This window comes from Crocuta crocuta, unplaced genomic scaffold, assembly GCF_008692635.1.
Source record: "Crocuta crocuta isolate KB4526 unplaced genomic scaffold, BGI_CrCroc_1.0 scaffold830, whole genome shotgun sequence".
NCBI classification, from domain to species: domain Eukaryota; kingdom Metazoa; phylum Chordata; class Mammalia; order Carnivora; family Hyaenidae; genus Crocuta; species Crocuta crocuta.
In genome coordinates this window covers 803,843-818,381 of record NW_027531513.1, presented here as the reverse complement: position 1 = coordinate 818,381, position 14,539 = coordinate 803,843, and the positions used below count along the sequence as shown (strand labels likewise).

The 14,539-nt window shown below is 38.0% G+C and overlaps 1 protein-coding gene across 2 annotated transcripts in view; it reads left to right on the top strand.

Annotated features, from left to right (window-relative positions):
- ASB3 (ankyrin repeat and SOCS box containing 3) overlaps positions 1-14,539 on the top strand; it is a 117,120-nt gene that overhangs the window by 34,174 nt on the left and 68,407 nt on the right. For both annotated transcript variants that reach the window (XM_077772356.1, XM_077772355.1), the window contains exons 2-3: positions 4,016-4,224; positions 13,910-14,068. In XM_077772356.1, the coding sequence (XP_077628482.1) occupies positions 4,029-4,224; positions 13,910-14,068 (355 nt within the window). In that variant the 5' untranslated portion in view covers positions 4,016-4,028. The remainder of the gene's footprint in view (positions 1-4,015; positions 4,225-13,909; positions 14,069-14,539) is intronic.

Sequence of the window (14,539 nt, the reverse complement as noted above, 5' to 3'; positions counted from 1 at the left end):
TAAGATTACAAGTAATTTCTTCATTTCGAGATTTGGGACAAGCAAAAGAATTGGTAAATTTTCTGATGATCCAGGTAAGCATATAGAGGTTTTTCAGAATGTTAGGTATGTTTTTGAGTTGACTTGGAAAAGATATAATGCTTTTGTTGAATCAGACTCTGAATGAGACGGAGAAGTGTAGTGTTCTGGTCACAGCTGAGAGATAATGGGGATGAACAACTTCTTAATTATGGGACTGGAGGTCCTGTAGGGAACTCCCCGTTTCCTACTTGGCTTCAGGCCGTTCTGCCCCAATATCCTAATTGGGACTGTGATAATCTCATTGGGGAATGGTATCATTGCCACCTCCAAGCTTGTGTTTTGGAGAAATTAAGGAGGTCTAGAGTTAAACCTTTAAATGATGCTGAATTAGCCCCTGTTTTACAGACACAGAACTTGTGATCTTGTTCTGTGTCACCAGAAAGCCTGGTGGTCTTCCCCAATACCCCCCGAAGCTGATACCATTCTAAAAGACAGATTTGTCACTCTATGAACAGCAGATACTCAAATGAAGCTCCAAAAGTTGTCTCTTGGCCTGGAAGGAATCCTGGAGGAGCTCTTATGAGCTACCAATTAGGTATATTACATAGTATATTACTATGTCAGACCAGACTTCCCGAGGTCCTGGCACCAAGTGCTGTTTATGTGGCTGTTCAGGGCACTGGAAACGAGAATGTCCTCAGAGGGAACAAATGAAGTCGAAACCCCATAAGCCATGCACTTTGTGTGGAGACAGTCAGTGGAAAATCAGAATGCCCTTAGGGACCTCAACGTGTGAGGGTTCAGATAACCAGTGTCCCTGAAAGGAATGAATGGGGCCTGAGGCTCTTCATCGTGGCTCCCTGGAACCATCTGTCCACTGGAAACCCAGAGCCTTGGGTAAGTCCTGAAATAGAAGGAAATCTGGTTGATTCCCACTCCTGGCCAATCATCCAAATTCAGTGTAACAAACAATTCAAGAAAACTTAACGACTTAAGTTTTCTCTCAGCCCCTGGGGTGTATATTCGGAGACTTTTTTTCCCCACATTTTTTGATAATGCCAGAGAGCCTCACTCACTTGCTAGAAAGAGACATTATGACTGAATTAGGGACTGTAGTGCTACTAGCTCCAGGAGGGATAAACGATTACCTAAACATGTAGTATCTATCGATAATTGGTCTTTCCTTTGATGTAAAATTAAATATGCCTCATGGAGTTGTTCCTATTGAAGCTGATGGCCAAAGAAAGATTTGAGGATTGAGATCCAAAAAGTAGTTCAAATATTTAGTTATTCTAAGCAACAATATCACAAGATCCGAATAACTATGGAAGAGGGAGGAAAAGCTATAGTTAAATTAAAAAAAAAAAAAAAAAAAGACCAGACAGATTAGGGAGTTTGTGGATGGCTACGGTTGTGTCTTTACTTTCCATGGTGTGACCGCCTCCCTAGGAGACATTGCATTTGGAATATTAATGCTTGTTGGTCTAATATTCTCTTTGTATGTCATTTGTAGAAGCTTTGCATATGCTAGAAAAATAATAAAATTTTGCTAGCCCAGATGTTCCAAATACCGTCCCATTATTTTGGACCTCAGGATTGAGCTCTGAACTTGCCCTGACTGCTCTACTCCTGTCATTGCCTCCTTGCAGCAGGAAGTAGTTGTCATCCCAGTTCCTCATAGCAGTTAGGAGTCAGCTGTTCAAAGAAGGGAATATGATAGAAAAAGATGGGATTCACTAGACAGAGACAGAAAGGTTAGGACCCGAGGTCCCTGGGTGGAAAACAAAAACAAAACGTATTTTAGAACAATGCTGGGAGCTGCTGACCACAGCAGACCCCCTCAGGTGTAAGATTGCTTTCAAAAAACAAATGTCTCTGCCTTGTACCCAAATTAACCTATAAATGAAATTGGAATCAATTTAGAAGAGAAGAGGAGGGATTGTGAGAAGTAAGCGAGATGATTCATTTTCAGAAATACCACATAAAAGCTGTGCTTTCTAGTTAACAACACCGCACCCATGACAGTGGAGTCCTAAACTCTTAGATACTTCACTTCCTGGTTCTTCTCACCCACCCCCCCCTCCCATTTTGTGGGCTTATATTTTCGGGCTTTGCATGAGCACTCGCCAAAGAACTGAAGTCTCTGTGCCTCACCTAAAGTAATGTACGTTTATTTCAGACTACTTTTTGCCTTACATGGGCATCGGGCAACATCTGGGTAAGGCTGTAACCTCTGTAGTACTCAGCCAATGAGGAATTGGGGAAGGGACTTCACACTAAGATAAATTGCCTGCTGTAAGTGCCCTCAGACACCCTCTCTTGCAAGAACATTGATTAAAGCCTTGCCTCAACTTCCTCTAGTCTCGGCATCCCTCCTTTGATTGGGTCAGTGGGCATATTTCTCACACTGTAAGCTCTTATTCTTTGTTTACCTAATCCTCCTTCGAAAGTGAACTGTTTGCTTTATTCACTGTCTCTTACTCAACCTTTTTTGTTCATTTACATAATCATGTCTTTTGTTCTCCTTAGGAATGCTCCTCTGCCCATTGTTTCCTTGTCAGATCCTTCCTGTACTTTGGGGCCCAGCTCACATCCCTCACAAGTTGAAGTTGTTTTCTCCCTTTGACTACCCATGGCTCTTTATCTGTACTTCTCGTAGAGCACTTTCTTCCTTCTATTTTGAATCACACGTATTTATCATTTCTCTGAGACTGTACATAAATTTGTATTATCTTTATATCCTCCATATTATTGATCAGCTAGTTGGTGCTCAGTAAGTAGCTGTCAACTGCATAATTAATGTTCTGTAGTAAATATCTTTTACTTTCCTAGTAATGGATCAGTTGATCCAATCAGATTAATCCATAGCTAATGCTAGTGTTTGCCTCACCATAGAATCAACTTTCCGCAGTTACAGTTTTATATGTAAATGTGACCATGGATAAATTTAAATTTCCTACAGGAAATGCTCTGTGCTTTCTTTTTAACTTTTCTTTTTTTTTTTTTTAACTGTCATTTTCTGGGTAATTTATTTACAATGTAGTTCTAGAAAGTTTTCCATCTGCATTGGACTAGACATGTTGGCATATCCTGAACCATTTCCCAAGATCCTTAAAAAAACTAAGGAAGGCTGGGATAGAAGTTTTACTGAGAAGGACTGCCCCTTGGGAGAGAACTCTTCCCCTGAGAATCCTGAACCTTAGCCTCATAGTGGGATTAACAAGAAACTCTCTTTGTGGGAGTCATATACTGAGAGCTATACTGCACGTTGAGTCCAGGGGAACGTCAAATGAGCTTTGGAGGGAGATGATGAGGAAAAGTTCACTAATGCTGTGGAGAACTTTATGGGTTGGTCTAGGAAAGCTTGACTCATCTGGTTCGTTCCAGTATATTCAGTATATCCTGTAAGTAGGACTGTTTCATCAAAGAAAGAGAACATGAATGTTTAGCCCCTTTTGGAAAGGACCAGCAGAAAAACTACAATTATTACTTATCTTTATTCTTTTCAATAAATCTCCTTCATTCCTTTTTGGGTTTAGCTTTTTCCTGGAGAGGGCTACAGATTCTTGAGGCTAAGCATTATTGTTAGTTAAATGACCATCTCTACATAATAGAGTACATATTTGAGATTAACTGGAGGTGTTTAGCTCCCTCATCTACAGAGTTGCGGTGAATGCATTTTAGTGGGGTATGAACAGGAGCGGAAGCCTGCAGGAAGGAGCTGCTCAGACATTTCCAGAGAAGGAATGACAGAACACTTAAAACTCCCTTGACTTCTTTAATAAGAGCATTTCAGGGAATCCCAGTTCCCCAGAGACACTTCCTGGTCAAGACGCTAGCAGACCGTGTGGCATGACAGGTTGCTTTTTCCACCTCAGGCTTTTCCTCTGCCTCCTGTGAGAGTTGCGGAACAAGCGTGTTTCTATCTGCTAATCTCTGGGAGCTCAGTGTTGTTTTATTGTCTATAGTGTTTTCTTTCTGCCTTGTTTTGTAGACTGGTCAAACGAATGGATTTTACAGAGGCTTACTCTTACACGTGCTCCACGGTTGGACTTGCTGCCAGGGAAGGCAATGTTAAAGTCTTAAGAAAACTGCTCAGAAAGGGACATAGCGTTGATGTTGCTGATAACAGGGGATGGATGCCAATTCATGAAGCAGCTTATCACAACTCCGTAGAATGTTTACGGATGTTAATTAATGCAGGTAAAGTACATTCAAGGTATGGGAGCTGGGCCTACAAGCTGGATTAATAAAACATAAAAAAGGTAATATATGACTTAATAACCACAGTATTTGTTTTCCTCTTCCATGGCCATAAAAGACCTGCCTGTGCATTATTAAGAATGGTGAGATTGCCACCGTTGCCTGTATGGTGTTCCAGCCGGACATCTATAAATGTTGTCCCTTCTGTGTAACTTGCTGTGCCTGGCCCATTTTTATTATTTGAGCTAGATGATATGGCAAAAGTAGTCTGCTCTTTTAAGGATTTGGTAGTTACTCATGTTTATTCCTTCTTCCTTTTCCAAACAGAAGGAGTAATGTTATTGAAATTGAGGGTGTGAGTGCTTTGTTTGAGTTAGTCTTTTTTTTTTTTTTTTTTTTAATATTTTTCAGTTTCCTTAATGGAATCTTTACAATTACTTTAACTTTTTTTTCTTTGCTGAGTTGACACTAGAGAACAGGATAAACAAGGTCCCTGCCTTTATGATACTTATAATCCTATCAGAGGAGACAGATAATTTCAAAACATAAAAGTGTTGTAGATAGAATAAAACAGGATAATGGAACAGAGAGTAACTATGTGCTACTGCACATCTCTTTCCAAATCTGTATTTAGTTGACTTTATGCTTGTAACCTGAGATCAGCCAAGTGGGAATATTTACACAGCAGAAATCAACCAGTGCTATAAACCAAAGCTATAAACTTTTTTTTTTTTCACCTGAGAGCCAGTGACACATTTGCCAACTCACTACTGAGAGGACTCAGTAAGAGACTACATGAGAGATTCTGATAGGAGATGGTGGTAGGGTGGGGGGATAATGGTAATTGAGCACAGCTTTGTAACAGTCATTATACTGGATGCTTGATTTACTTTTTTTCCCCTAAGTCTATTTATTTTGAGAGAGACAGTGCAAGTTGGGGAGGGGAGAAAGAGGGAGAGAGAGAGAGAATCCCCAGCAGTCTCTGCACTGACACTGCAGAGCCCCATGCAGAGCTTGAACCCACAAAGCTGAGAGATCACAACCTGAGCCAAAAGCAAGAGTCAGCTGCTTAACTGACTGAGCCATCCAGGAACCCGTACATTATTTACTACATATAGAACCACTCTTTTTTTTTTTTTTTTAAGTGTATTTATTTGTTTTGAGAGAGAGGGAATGTGAGTGGGGGAGGGGCAAAGAGAGGGAGAGAGAGAATCCTAAGCAGGCTCCATGATGTCAGTGCAGAGTCTAACGTGGGGCTCAGTCTCATGAAATGTGGAATCATGACTTGAGCTGAAATTAAGACTCCAGTGCTTAAGTGACTGAGCCACCCAGGCAGCCCCTTTCTCTCCTTTTTCCCCTTCCCATATATATGCTCATCTGTTTTGTTTCTTCAAATCCATATATGAGTGAAATCATATGATATTTGTCTTGCTTTGATTTATTTTACTTAGCATTATATACTCTAGCTACATCCACTTCATTGCAAATGGCAAGATTTCATTTTTTTTTTTTTTAATGTTTTTATTTCTGAGTGGGAGAGAGAGAGAGAGAGAGAGAGCGTGAGCATGGGAGGGTCAGAGAGAGAGAGGTACAGAATCTGAAACAGGCTCCAGGCTCTGAGCTTGCTGTCAGCACAGAGCCCGATGTGGGGCTGGAACCCACTAACCGTGAGATCATGACCTGAGCCAAAGCCGGACACTTAACCGACTGAGCCACCCAGGTGCCCCAAGATTTCATTCTTTTTGATGGCTGAGTAATTTTCCAGTGTGTGTGTATACACATATACATATATACCTTCATTTTTAATGACTGTTCAGTTTTAGGCTTGATGTTTTTGAAGGGTAAGATAACCACACACAGCTATGGGACTAGTTGATACAACTGGTCAAATAAAATTATCTCACTGTATTTTTATTAGAGTTCACTATTATGAAATAAACTTTAGATAAATCTAGTTTACCAGAATTAGGAAGCAACCATATGACTTATTTTAGGAGGTTGTAACATTTTTGGTTGCTATCTTCCATGAATTTGATTGTTCTCTATAGTTGGAACTAATGTCCAAAATTCTATCAGATTTTGTTATTTGATTCACTAACTAAAAAGACTAAAATGGGACAGAAAGGCTATAATTCACTTTATTTATTTATTCATTTTTTAAAAATGTTTTATTTATTTCTGAGGGAGAGAGAGAGAGAGACAGCATGAGCAAGGGAGGATCTGAGAGAGAGGGAGACACAGAATCTGAAGTAGGCTCCAGGCTCTGAACTAGCTGTCAGCACAGAGCCCAACGCGGGGCTCAAACCCACGAACCGTGATATCATGACTTGAGCCGAAGTCGGACGCTTAACCGAATGAGCCACCCATTCGCCCCTATAGGTCTCTTTAAATAAAAAATATTTCATAAGGGGCACTTTGGTGGGTGGCTGAGTCTGTTAAACATCTTACTTGCTCTGGTCATGATCTCGCCATCCCTGAGTTCCAGCCCTGTGTTGGGCTCTGTGCTGACAGCTGGGAGCCTGCTTTGTATTTTATGCCTCACTCTCTCTCTTTCTCTCTCTGCCCCTCCCCTGTTCACACTCTGTCTCTTTCTCTGTCTCTCTCTCTCTGTCTGTCTTTCTTTCTCTCTCTCTCTCTCAATATTTTATGTGTTCTTATGGCCCATCTCTCCTTTTGTAAATTAACTAAAGTCCATACTTTATTCAGATCCTCTGCCTTTTAAAACAGATTACAATGTAAACTTATCTGGAAGATTCAAGTTCAGGAACATTGACCAGTGAGGAAAGGTAGGTGACTACTTTGTAAAAGGTCTAGATAGCATAGAGCTAAGGGTGATGAAGAGGAATAAGTGTTTTTAGTCTTGAGAAGTGAAGTGAGGTCTCTTCTGCTTATTGGTGACAGTGGCATCTTTATATCTGTACCAGTTAACTAGTATTATGGGTTAATCTTAAAAGTTTCCAAAACAAGTTTGACATTTTTGTTTTTCTTTATACTTGGCTATACCTGTCTTATTTAATTCATAATTCTCCTGTCCTTTATAGCTCCTCTGGTATACATAAAAGTATCTTTTATTATATAAATTCTGTCTCCTTGAACTTCATCTAATATTAGTAAACTGTCAGAGATTCTTAAAATGTACCTTTTATGGACACCTAGGTCACTCAGTTGGTTAAGGGACCACTGACTCTTAATTTGTGCTCAGGTCATGATTTCATGGTTCATAAGATTGAGCCCTGTGTGGAGTTCTGTGCTGGCAGCATGGAGCCTAAATAAACTTAAAAAAAAAAAAAAAAAAAAAAAAAAAAAAAAAAAAAACAACCATACCTTTTATTAGTGTAGTAAAGTATGAAAGCACTCAAGTCTACACAAAAAGAATGGAAGCATCTTAGATACTTAGAAAGGTTTTATTTTACTGTCTCTTCAGTTTGGATCCAGAATCTAGCCTAAAAATTAGAGATGGTCTTCTCATTCAAGTGGGAGAAGAGCATTCAAATGCAATATGGATTAATTAGAAATTTAATGTGCATATGTATTTTTTGCACTTTAACTTTCTGTGTAAAGTGTTACTACAGATAACAAGTTTGCTTGTCTTCTTTCCTTTTCGGAAGTTCAGTTAACAGACGCTGAGATTTCTTGAATCTTTACATCTTGGAGGGCAAAAATGATCTTCAGTGGAAATTAATCATGCCATTCAGTATTAAACCATTTACTGACTAAAGGTCACTTAAAAATCTTATAATAAATTGTAGCATATCACCAACAAATATTTTTATTTGGCAAATATGAGGTGATTCATAGTACTTTTTATTAGTTAAAATATTGGACGCGGTCATATTGGGCATGATAATAGATGCTGAAGGTCATTAGACAAATAGGCACCATTGCATAATGATTAAGAGTTGTGTTCAGATGGACCTGGGTTTGGCTGAGTTCACCACTTAGGACAGGTCTTTTAAACCTGTTGTTCTTCAGTTTGTCTAGCTGTAAGATTAGAAACATTCCATCATTCCAGCTCAGGCCAGAAACTGGGCCATCTTTAATTACTTCCTCTTTCTTACATCCCTCACCCAGTCAGCAAATGTGTATGTATGTGTGTGTGTGTGTGAGTGTGTGTGTGTGTGAGTGTGTGTGTGTGTATACATAAATTCACATCACTTCTCACCACCTGACAACCACTAAGACCTTGGGCTGAATCACATATCTCTTTGCCTGGACTGCTCTAAAAGCATCCTAACCTCGGTTTCTGCTCTTACTTCTTCCTCATCCTACTATAATCTATCTAGTTTTAGTGTATCAAAGGGATCCTTTTACAGTAGGTCAGACTAATGGCTCTCTCTTCTGTTCAGAATTTTGCAATAGCTCCCTATTTTGTTCTGAGTAAAAGAACTTTTGCATGGTATTTAATAGTATATATGTAATATATTTAATCATTCTCCTGTTGATGGGCTCTTATAAGTGGTGCTTCAGTTAACCTCCTTATATTGTAACTTCGTGCACATAGGTGTATATTTCTACAGAATGGAGTTTTAAAAGTGAAAGTGCTGGTGCAAGAAATATACAAAGTTAAAATATTGGTGGACACTGCTAAGTTAGCCATAGTATTAATCAGAACTTTTTCAGTAATGAATGAAAGAAATAATTCAAACTAGTTTGCACAAAGAACCGAAATATGTTATGATGAGCACCAGGTGTTGTATGTAAGTGTTGAATCACTGTACACCTGAAATGGATATGATGTTGTATGTTAACTGGAATTTAAAGAAAAATTTTTATTTTTATTTTTTATNACGCTTAACCGACTAAGCCACCCAGGCGCCCCTAAAGAAAAATTTTTAAAAACTTCAGAAAAAAGAAGGGACTTTGTGCTTATGTAAATGCTAAGTCTGAGTGATAGGACCCTTTAAGTGCTTCCATATGCTCCTATTCAAAACGATATCATCAGAACTCTGGGTCTCCTTTTAAGTCTGCATTTTTCTGTGTTCGTTTTACTCTCTTTGGGACTTCCGGGCAAACTTTGTCTTTAAAGAAGTCTATGTATTCTGGACATTAATCCTTTGCTGTTATATATATTTCAGTTATTTCATATATTTTCTCCTAGTCTTTTAATTTTTTATAGTGTCTAGTGTCTTTATAATGCCTTCAAACCTCTTCCTCTCCACTGACTTCTTCCCTTCATCCTATATGCACAATGAAGTCTTTAAAAGGTTGTCTGAAAATTTTGCACATAGTGAAAATGTTTGTGGTGGAAATTATCTTATACCCAGCCTTTTCTTAGAATTGCTATGTAAAGCGTAATGATTGTGCAAAGTACTTGGACTTTTTTAGCTACCTGAAATGGACATTCATCACTCTTTGTGATTGGCACATCTTAAATGTGTTTGGCTATCATTAAATTGTGGCTGAACTGTTGAGATAAGGTTCTGATCTTCATATTTAACCCACGTTAATGAGTATTTAACATCTACTTAAAACCATGTAGTTTTGCTTTCTTTCTTAAAACAAAATAAAAGTTTACCCTTTCTCAAACAAGAAAGCAAGTTTACTATTTATAAGTAAAAGTACACTTTATGTTAGGAATCACAGGGTTGTGGTATCATTGCCAGAATGTTAAAGTCAACTCTTGTCGTTGCTGCCCACATGTCATCTGGCTGGCATTGGTCCAGGTGACATGGCCCCAATCCTCAAGGTGCAGCCAAGAAAGAACTCACAAGTTGTCATCACAGAACCAAAGTGCCCATTACGGGTTTATCCATTATGAACTCCTTAATGCCTTTACATTTAAAATTGCAGTAAGTAGAACAGAAGCAGAAACTGCTTTGCCCTCCATTGAGAATTAAGTAGAAGTTAAGGCATTAAAAACAGTTTTATGAGCCGTTTTCCCAAGAATCCTTGTAAAGGAAAGGATGAGAACGAGGATGGTGGTTGATGGTCCAATACAAGATAGGTAAGGTCCCCTTGGTTCCTGCGTACCAATCAAGGAGGGCAGTTTATCATTAGAACTTCCAAAACGAGTTTGTATTGCGTCCTGAAAACTTTCTCAAAATGGTGTTTTGGAGACTTTCCTTAATTTGTAACAACTGTGACAGTACATAAATTTTGTAATTCTGTTGAACCCCTTGTAGGGTTTAGGCCAGCTGTTTTGTCCTGAGTGTGAGTAATTTGCCCAAAAAGTAACCCAAAATAGAACTGGTGGAGCCAGGCTTGCAGCCTAAATCCTTTAACCACAAATCCACTAGAGTTTCCTGGTCCAGTGGTTTTAGAGATAAGTTATTCAAATGTATCTTTTTTTCCCTTATAGGTGAAATCTTTTAAGATCTCAACCTAGTAGTTAACTGACTTCACTATATTTCATCCTGCATGAGAAGGGCCTTTTCGTTTCGTTTTTCTTTTCTTTTCTTTTCTTTTCTTTTCTTTTCTTTTCTTTTCTTTTCTTTTCTTCTCTTCTCTTCTCTTCTCTTCTCTTTTCTCTTTTTTTTCTTTTCTTTTCTTTTCTTTTCTTTTCTTTTCTTTTCTTTTCTTTTCGATCTTCATAGATAAAATTGGACAGGAGTATTTTTTCCCTTTCCTAAGATGGGTGTGTTTGCAAATAACGAACGATGCCCCTCAAAATATTCATGTGGGAATTAAGCTCCCTTCCTTGGAGGTGGGAGGAGCGTATCTACATAGATTGCTTAATTTATCTGATATTTACAATATTGCTCCTTTCTTATTTATTTATTCAGTCATTTATATCTGCCTGGACTCATGTATATTTATTTTATACATTGGATTATAATCCAATATGATATTTTATTTTGTTGCTCAGGTTCTAGGTTTCATCATGGGGTGCCCTTTAATATTGGCTCTTGTGTTTCTTTGACCTGCCCCCATGTTTTGTTTTCTGAGCAGTTGTTTACTTTCTGGACCTAGAAGATGCTCTCATTTTGTAAATTCTGTTTGCCATTTCTAGAATCAGCCATTTTCTTGGGAGGCCTGGTTCCTTTTACTGGAGAATGGTCTCAAAACTGAGATTTAGGCACTGAATGTGCTTGTTGCTACTGGTATGTCATTGCTTTTTAAGCCCTTTTAGCAGACAGCTAAGAAATATATTTATTCTAACCCATGTGTATACACATACCTATAAGCATTACAGTATCCATCCATCTGTATTCTCTATTGAGGCTAAGTATGAGTTCATACTGATATCTGGATCTAATCTAGTACCATTTGGTTCATTCTAGCCTTCCTCCTTTGCTTATTTGTAACCTCCATTTTCAATAGTGAGAGACCTGTCACTCTCTACCAATTATTTGTGTTTTTTTTGTTTTTGTTTTTTAAATATTTTTATTTATTTCTAGGAGAGAGAGAGACAGCGTGAGCAGGGGAGGGTCAGAGAGAGAGGGAGATACGGACTCTGGAACAGGCTCTAGGCTCTGAGCTGGTTGTCAGCACAGAGCCCGACACGGGGCTCGAACCCATGAACCGTGACCTAAGCGAAAGTCGGACGCTTAACCAACTAAGCCACCCAGGCGCCCCAATTATTTGTTTGTTTATTTGATATTATTGTATATATATGGTGGTTTCAGAATTATTAATCTTTTCCCTTATGATAAACAACTTTACCAACTAGACTACAGTGTGTATATACAGTTCCTTTTGTCTTTAGCCTTACAGTTTCTGGTCATAAAACCATTTTCTAAAGTGTCATCCATTTGTAATCCAATTAGATGCTTTTGTCACAGTCTCCATTCTATCCTGAGATTCTGCCACTGCCTCCATCTGTTTGATTTTTTTTTTTTAATTACATATATTAGGTAAGGGTTACTCTTTGTGTTAGACAGTATTTTAAATGGCTAGGATTAAGTTTTATCTCTCTTCTTTCTCAGTGGAAGAGAACATCCTTCTTGCTAAAAGAAAGTGCCTCAGGATATCTAATGCAAGACTGGTTTAGGTCAGCTACTTTTTAGCCATCATCTCTTAAGTCTCTTTTTGCTTCTGTGGCTCCTGCGCCTCCTCTCTCTGATGGGCACCCTACTCTCTGCGTTTGTATCATGGCCACATTGTTTTCCTTATTCTAACTTTAAGACCTCGTTTAGTGTATGCAGTAAGTCTAGTCTCCTCAGTACTTGCTTTCTTTATTCTTCTAACTTGTTATTCTTACCTGTCCTCCACTATCTCTATCACTTTATCAAGTATAAAAGCAACCAACCAAATCACAACCAGCTCTTCTCACATTTTGATTACAATTATAATAAATTTATCAGTTATTTTGAAAAGAATGCACATCTTCATAATATTTTGATTTCCCATTTAGAAGCTGTGTCAGTGTGCAGTTGCCTGGGTGGCTCATTTGGTTAAGTTATGACTTCGGCTCAGGTCATGATCTCGCAGGTGGTAGGTTCCAGCCCCCCATGGGGTTCTGTGCTGACAGCTCAGAGCCTGGGGCCTGCTTCGGACTCTGTGTCTCCCTCTCTGTCTGCACCTCCCCAGCTCTCTGTCTCTCTTCCTCTCTTAAAAAAAAAAAAAGAATAAAAAACAGTAAAAAAAAAATTAAGAAGCTATCTTTGTGGGGTACCTGAGTGGCTCAGTTGGTTAAGCTTCTGACTCTTGATTTTGGCTCAGTCATGATTTCATGATTCATGGGATCAAGCCCCACATCACGCTCTGTGTTGGCAGCATGGAGCCTGCTTGAGATTTCTCTCTGCATCCCTCCTACCCCTGCTTGCAGTCTCTCTCTCAAAATAAATAAACATTTTAAAAAATAGAAGCTGTCTGTGTATCTATATATATGTATGTGTTCCTGGTTTTTCTCATAACTTTATATGTAGTTTTGTGGATATCTGAATAAAGGTCAGTTTCTGACTAATCTGGGAAACACTTTGTGATAGGAACTTTAAAAGTATAACTGCTCTATTTTGCGGTTTAGTTGTGCATCTGCAAAGTTTGAGACTTTTAAACTTTTTTTTAATATTTAAAATTTATTTATTTAAAGTTTATTTTTGAGAGAGGGAGAAAGAGGCAGAGAGAAGGGGCAGAGGATCAGAATTTTGATGTAAAAAACAAAATTTACAACAAAAATTTTGATGTAACCATTATTTATATAATTTTAATGTTACCAGAACCTTGAAATTTTCATAACAGATGAACCCCAGAAACCTTAATGTCGAAGCTGTATGTATGCCACTGGTTGATTTCTTTGGCGTACATTTTATTATTTTAGAAATATATTNTCTTCATTAGTTCACTATACTCAAAAGTTAGAAAAGGAGTATTTTAAACAACCTTCATGTTATTAGTTGACTACAAGAAAGTCATGTTTGGGTTGAGACTATTCCTCTCATTGAAACTTAGAAATTAAAAAAAAAATAAAATTGTAATATTTCAGTAAATCCTGCTTAAGTGAATCTTTGGTGCATGTCCTCTTCAGATCTTGCTTTGTTGTGTTATTTTTCAACTCCTGCCACCGCCTTCCCTACCCACCAAAATTTAGAGAATAGAAGATGAGTTTGTGAATAGAATTTGTGTGTTAGGAACACCAACGACCCCAGTAGAACTTTTTCTTGATTTTCTAGAGAAGTTTAAACTTAGACCTCCTGTTTATAATTACATTGTAATATTTCATTAAATTCTTTTTGGGATCTTTGCTTTTTAATCACAAGAAATAGTGATACCTTGCAGTTGACTTTTTTTTTTAATTTTTACTTAGATTCATCTGAGAACTACATTAAGACAAAGACGTTTGAGGGCTTTTGTGCATTACATCTTGCTGCAAGTCAAGGACATTGGAAGATTGTACACATTCTTTTAGAAGCTGGGGCAGATCCTAATGCAACTACTTCAGAGGAAACCACGCCACTGTTTTTAGGTGAAGTATGCTATTTTTGGTACCGATGCACTTTTTTCTTTTTCTTCTTGGTAAAGGAACTATGCTTAATTTCCCCCCCAAGTTGTTGTGCTTACAGTATGTTCGTTGGCAAACCTTATACTGCCACCTCTTTGATTCTGAAACCAAAAAGGTATCTTTAAAGTCTTCTCTATTGTTTTCCATCCTTGGGTGATAGCATCTTGGAATATCCTCAAGTATTTATTTAAAGTTGTAAAATTTATTCTGTATTATAGTCACCATCGTTGTTATTCTCAATATTGTTATAAAGAGTAGGGATAGCTTAAATTGTACCAATAGTTATAAGATTACGTGTGAATATCTTGTTTGCTTTTGCTTTTTCTTTGTGTTAAGAAATTGAGAAGATTTTATGGAAGAAATCACCAGCTAATCCTTTAATGACAGTTAATTTGTTGCCTGTATGAATCACTGAATCACTATTCAGACTTCTTC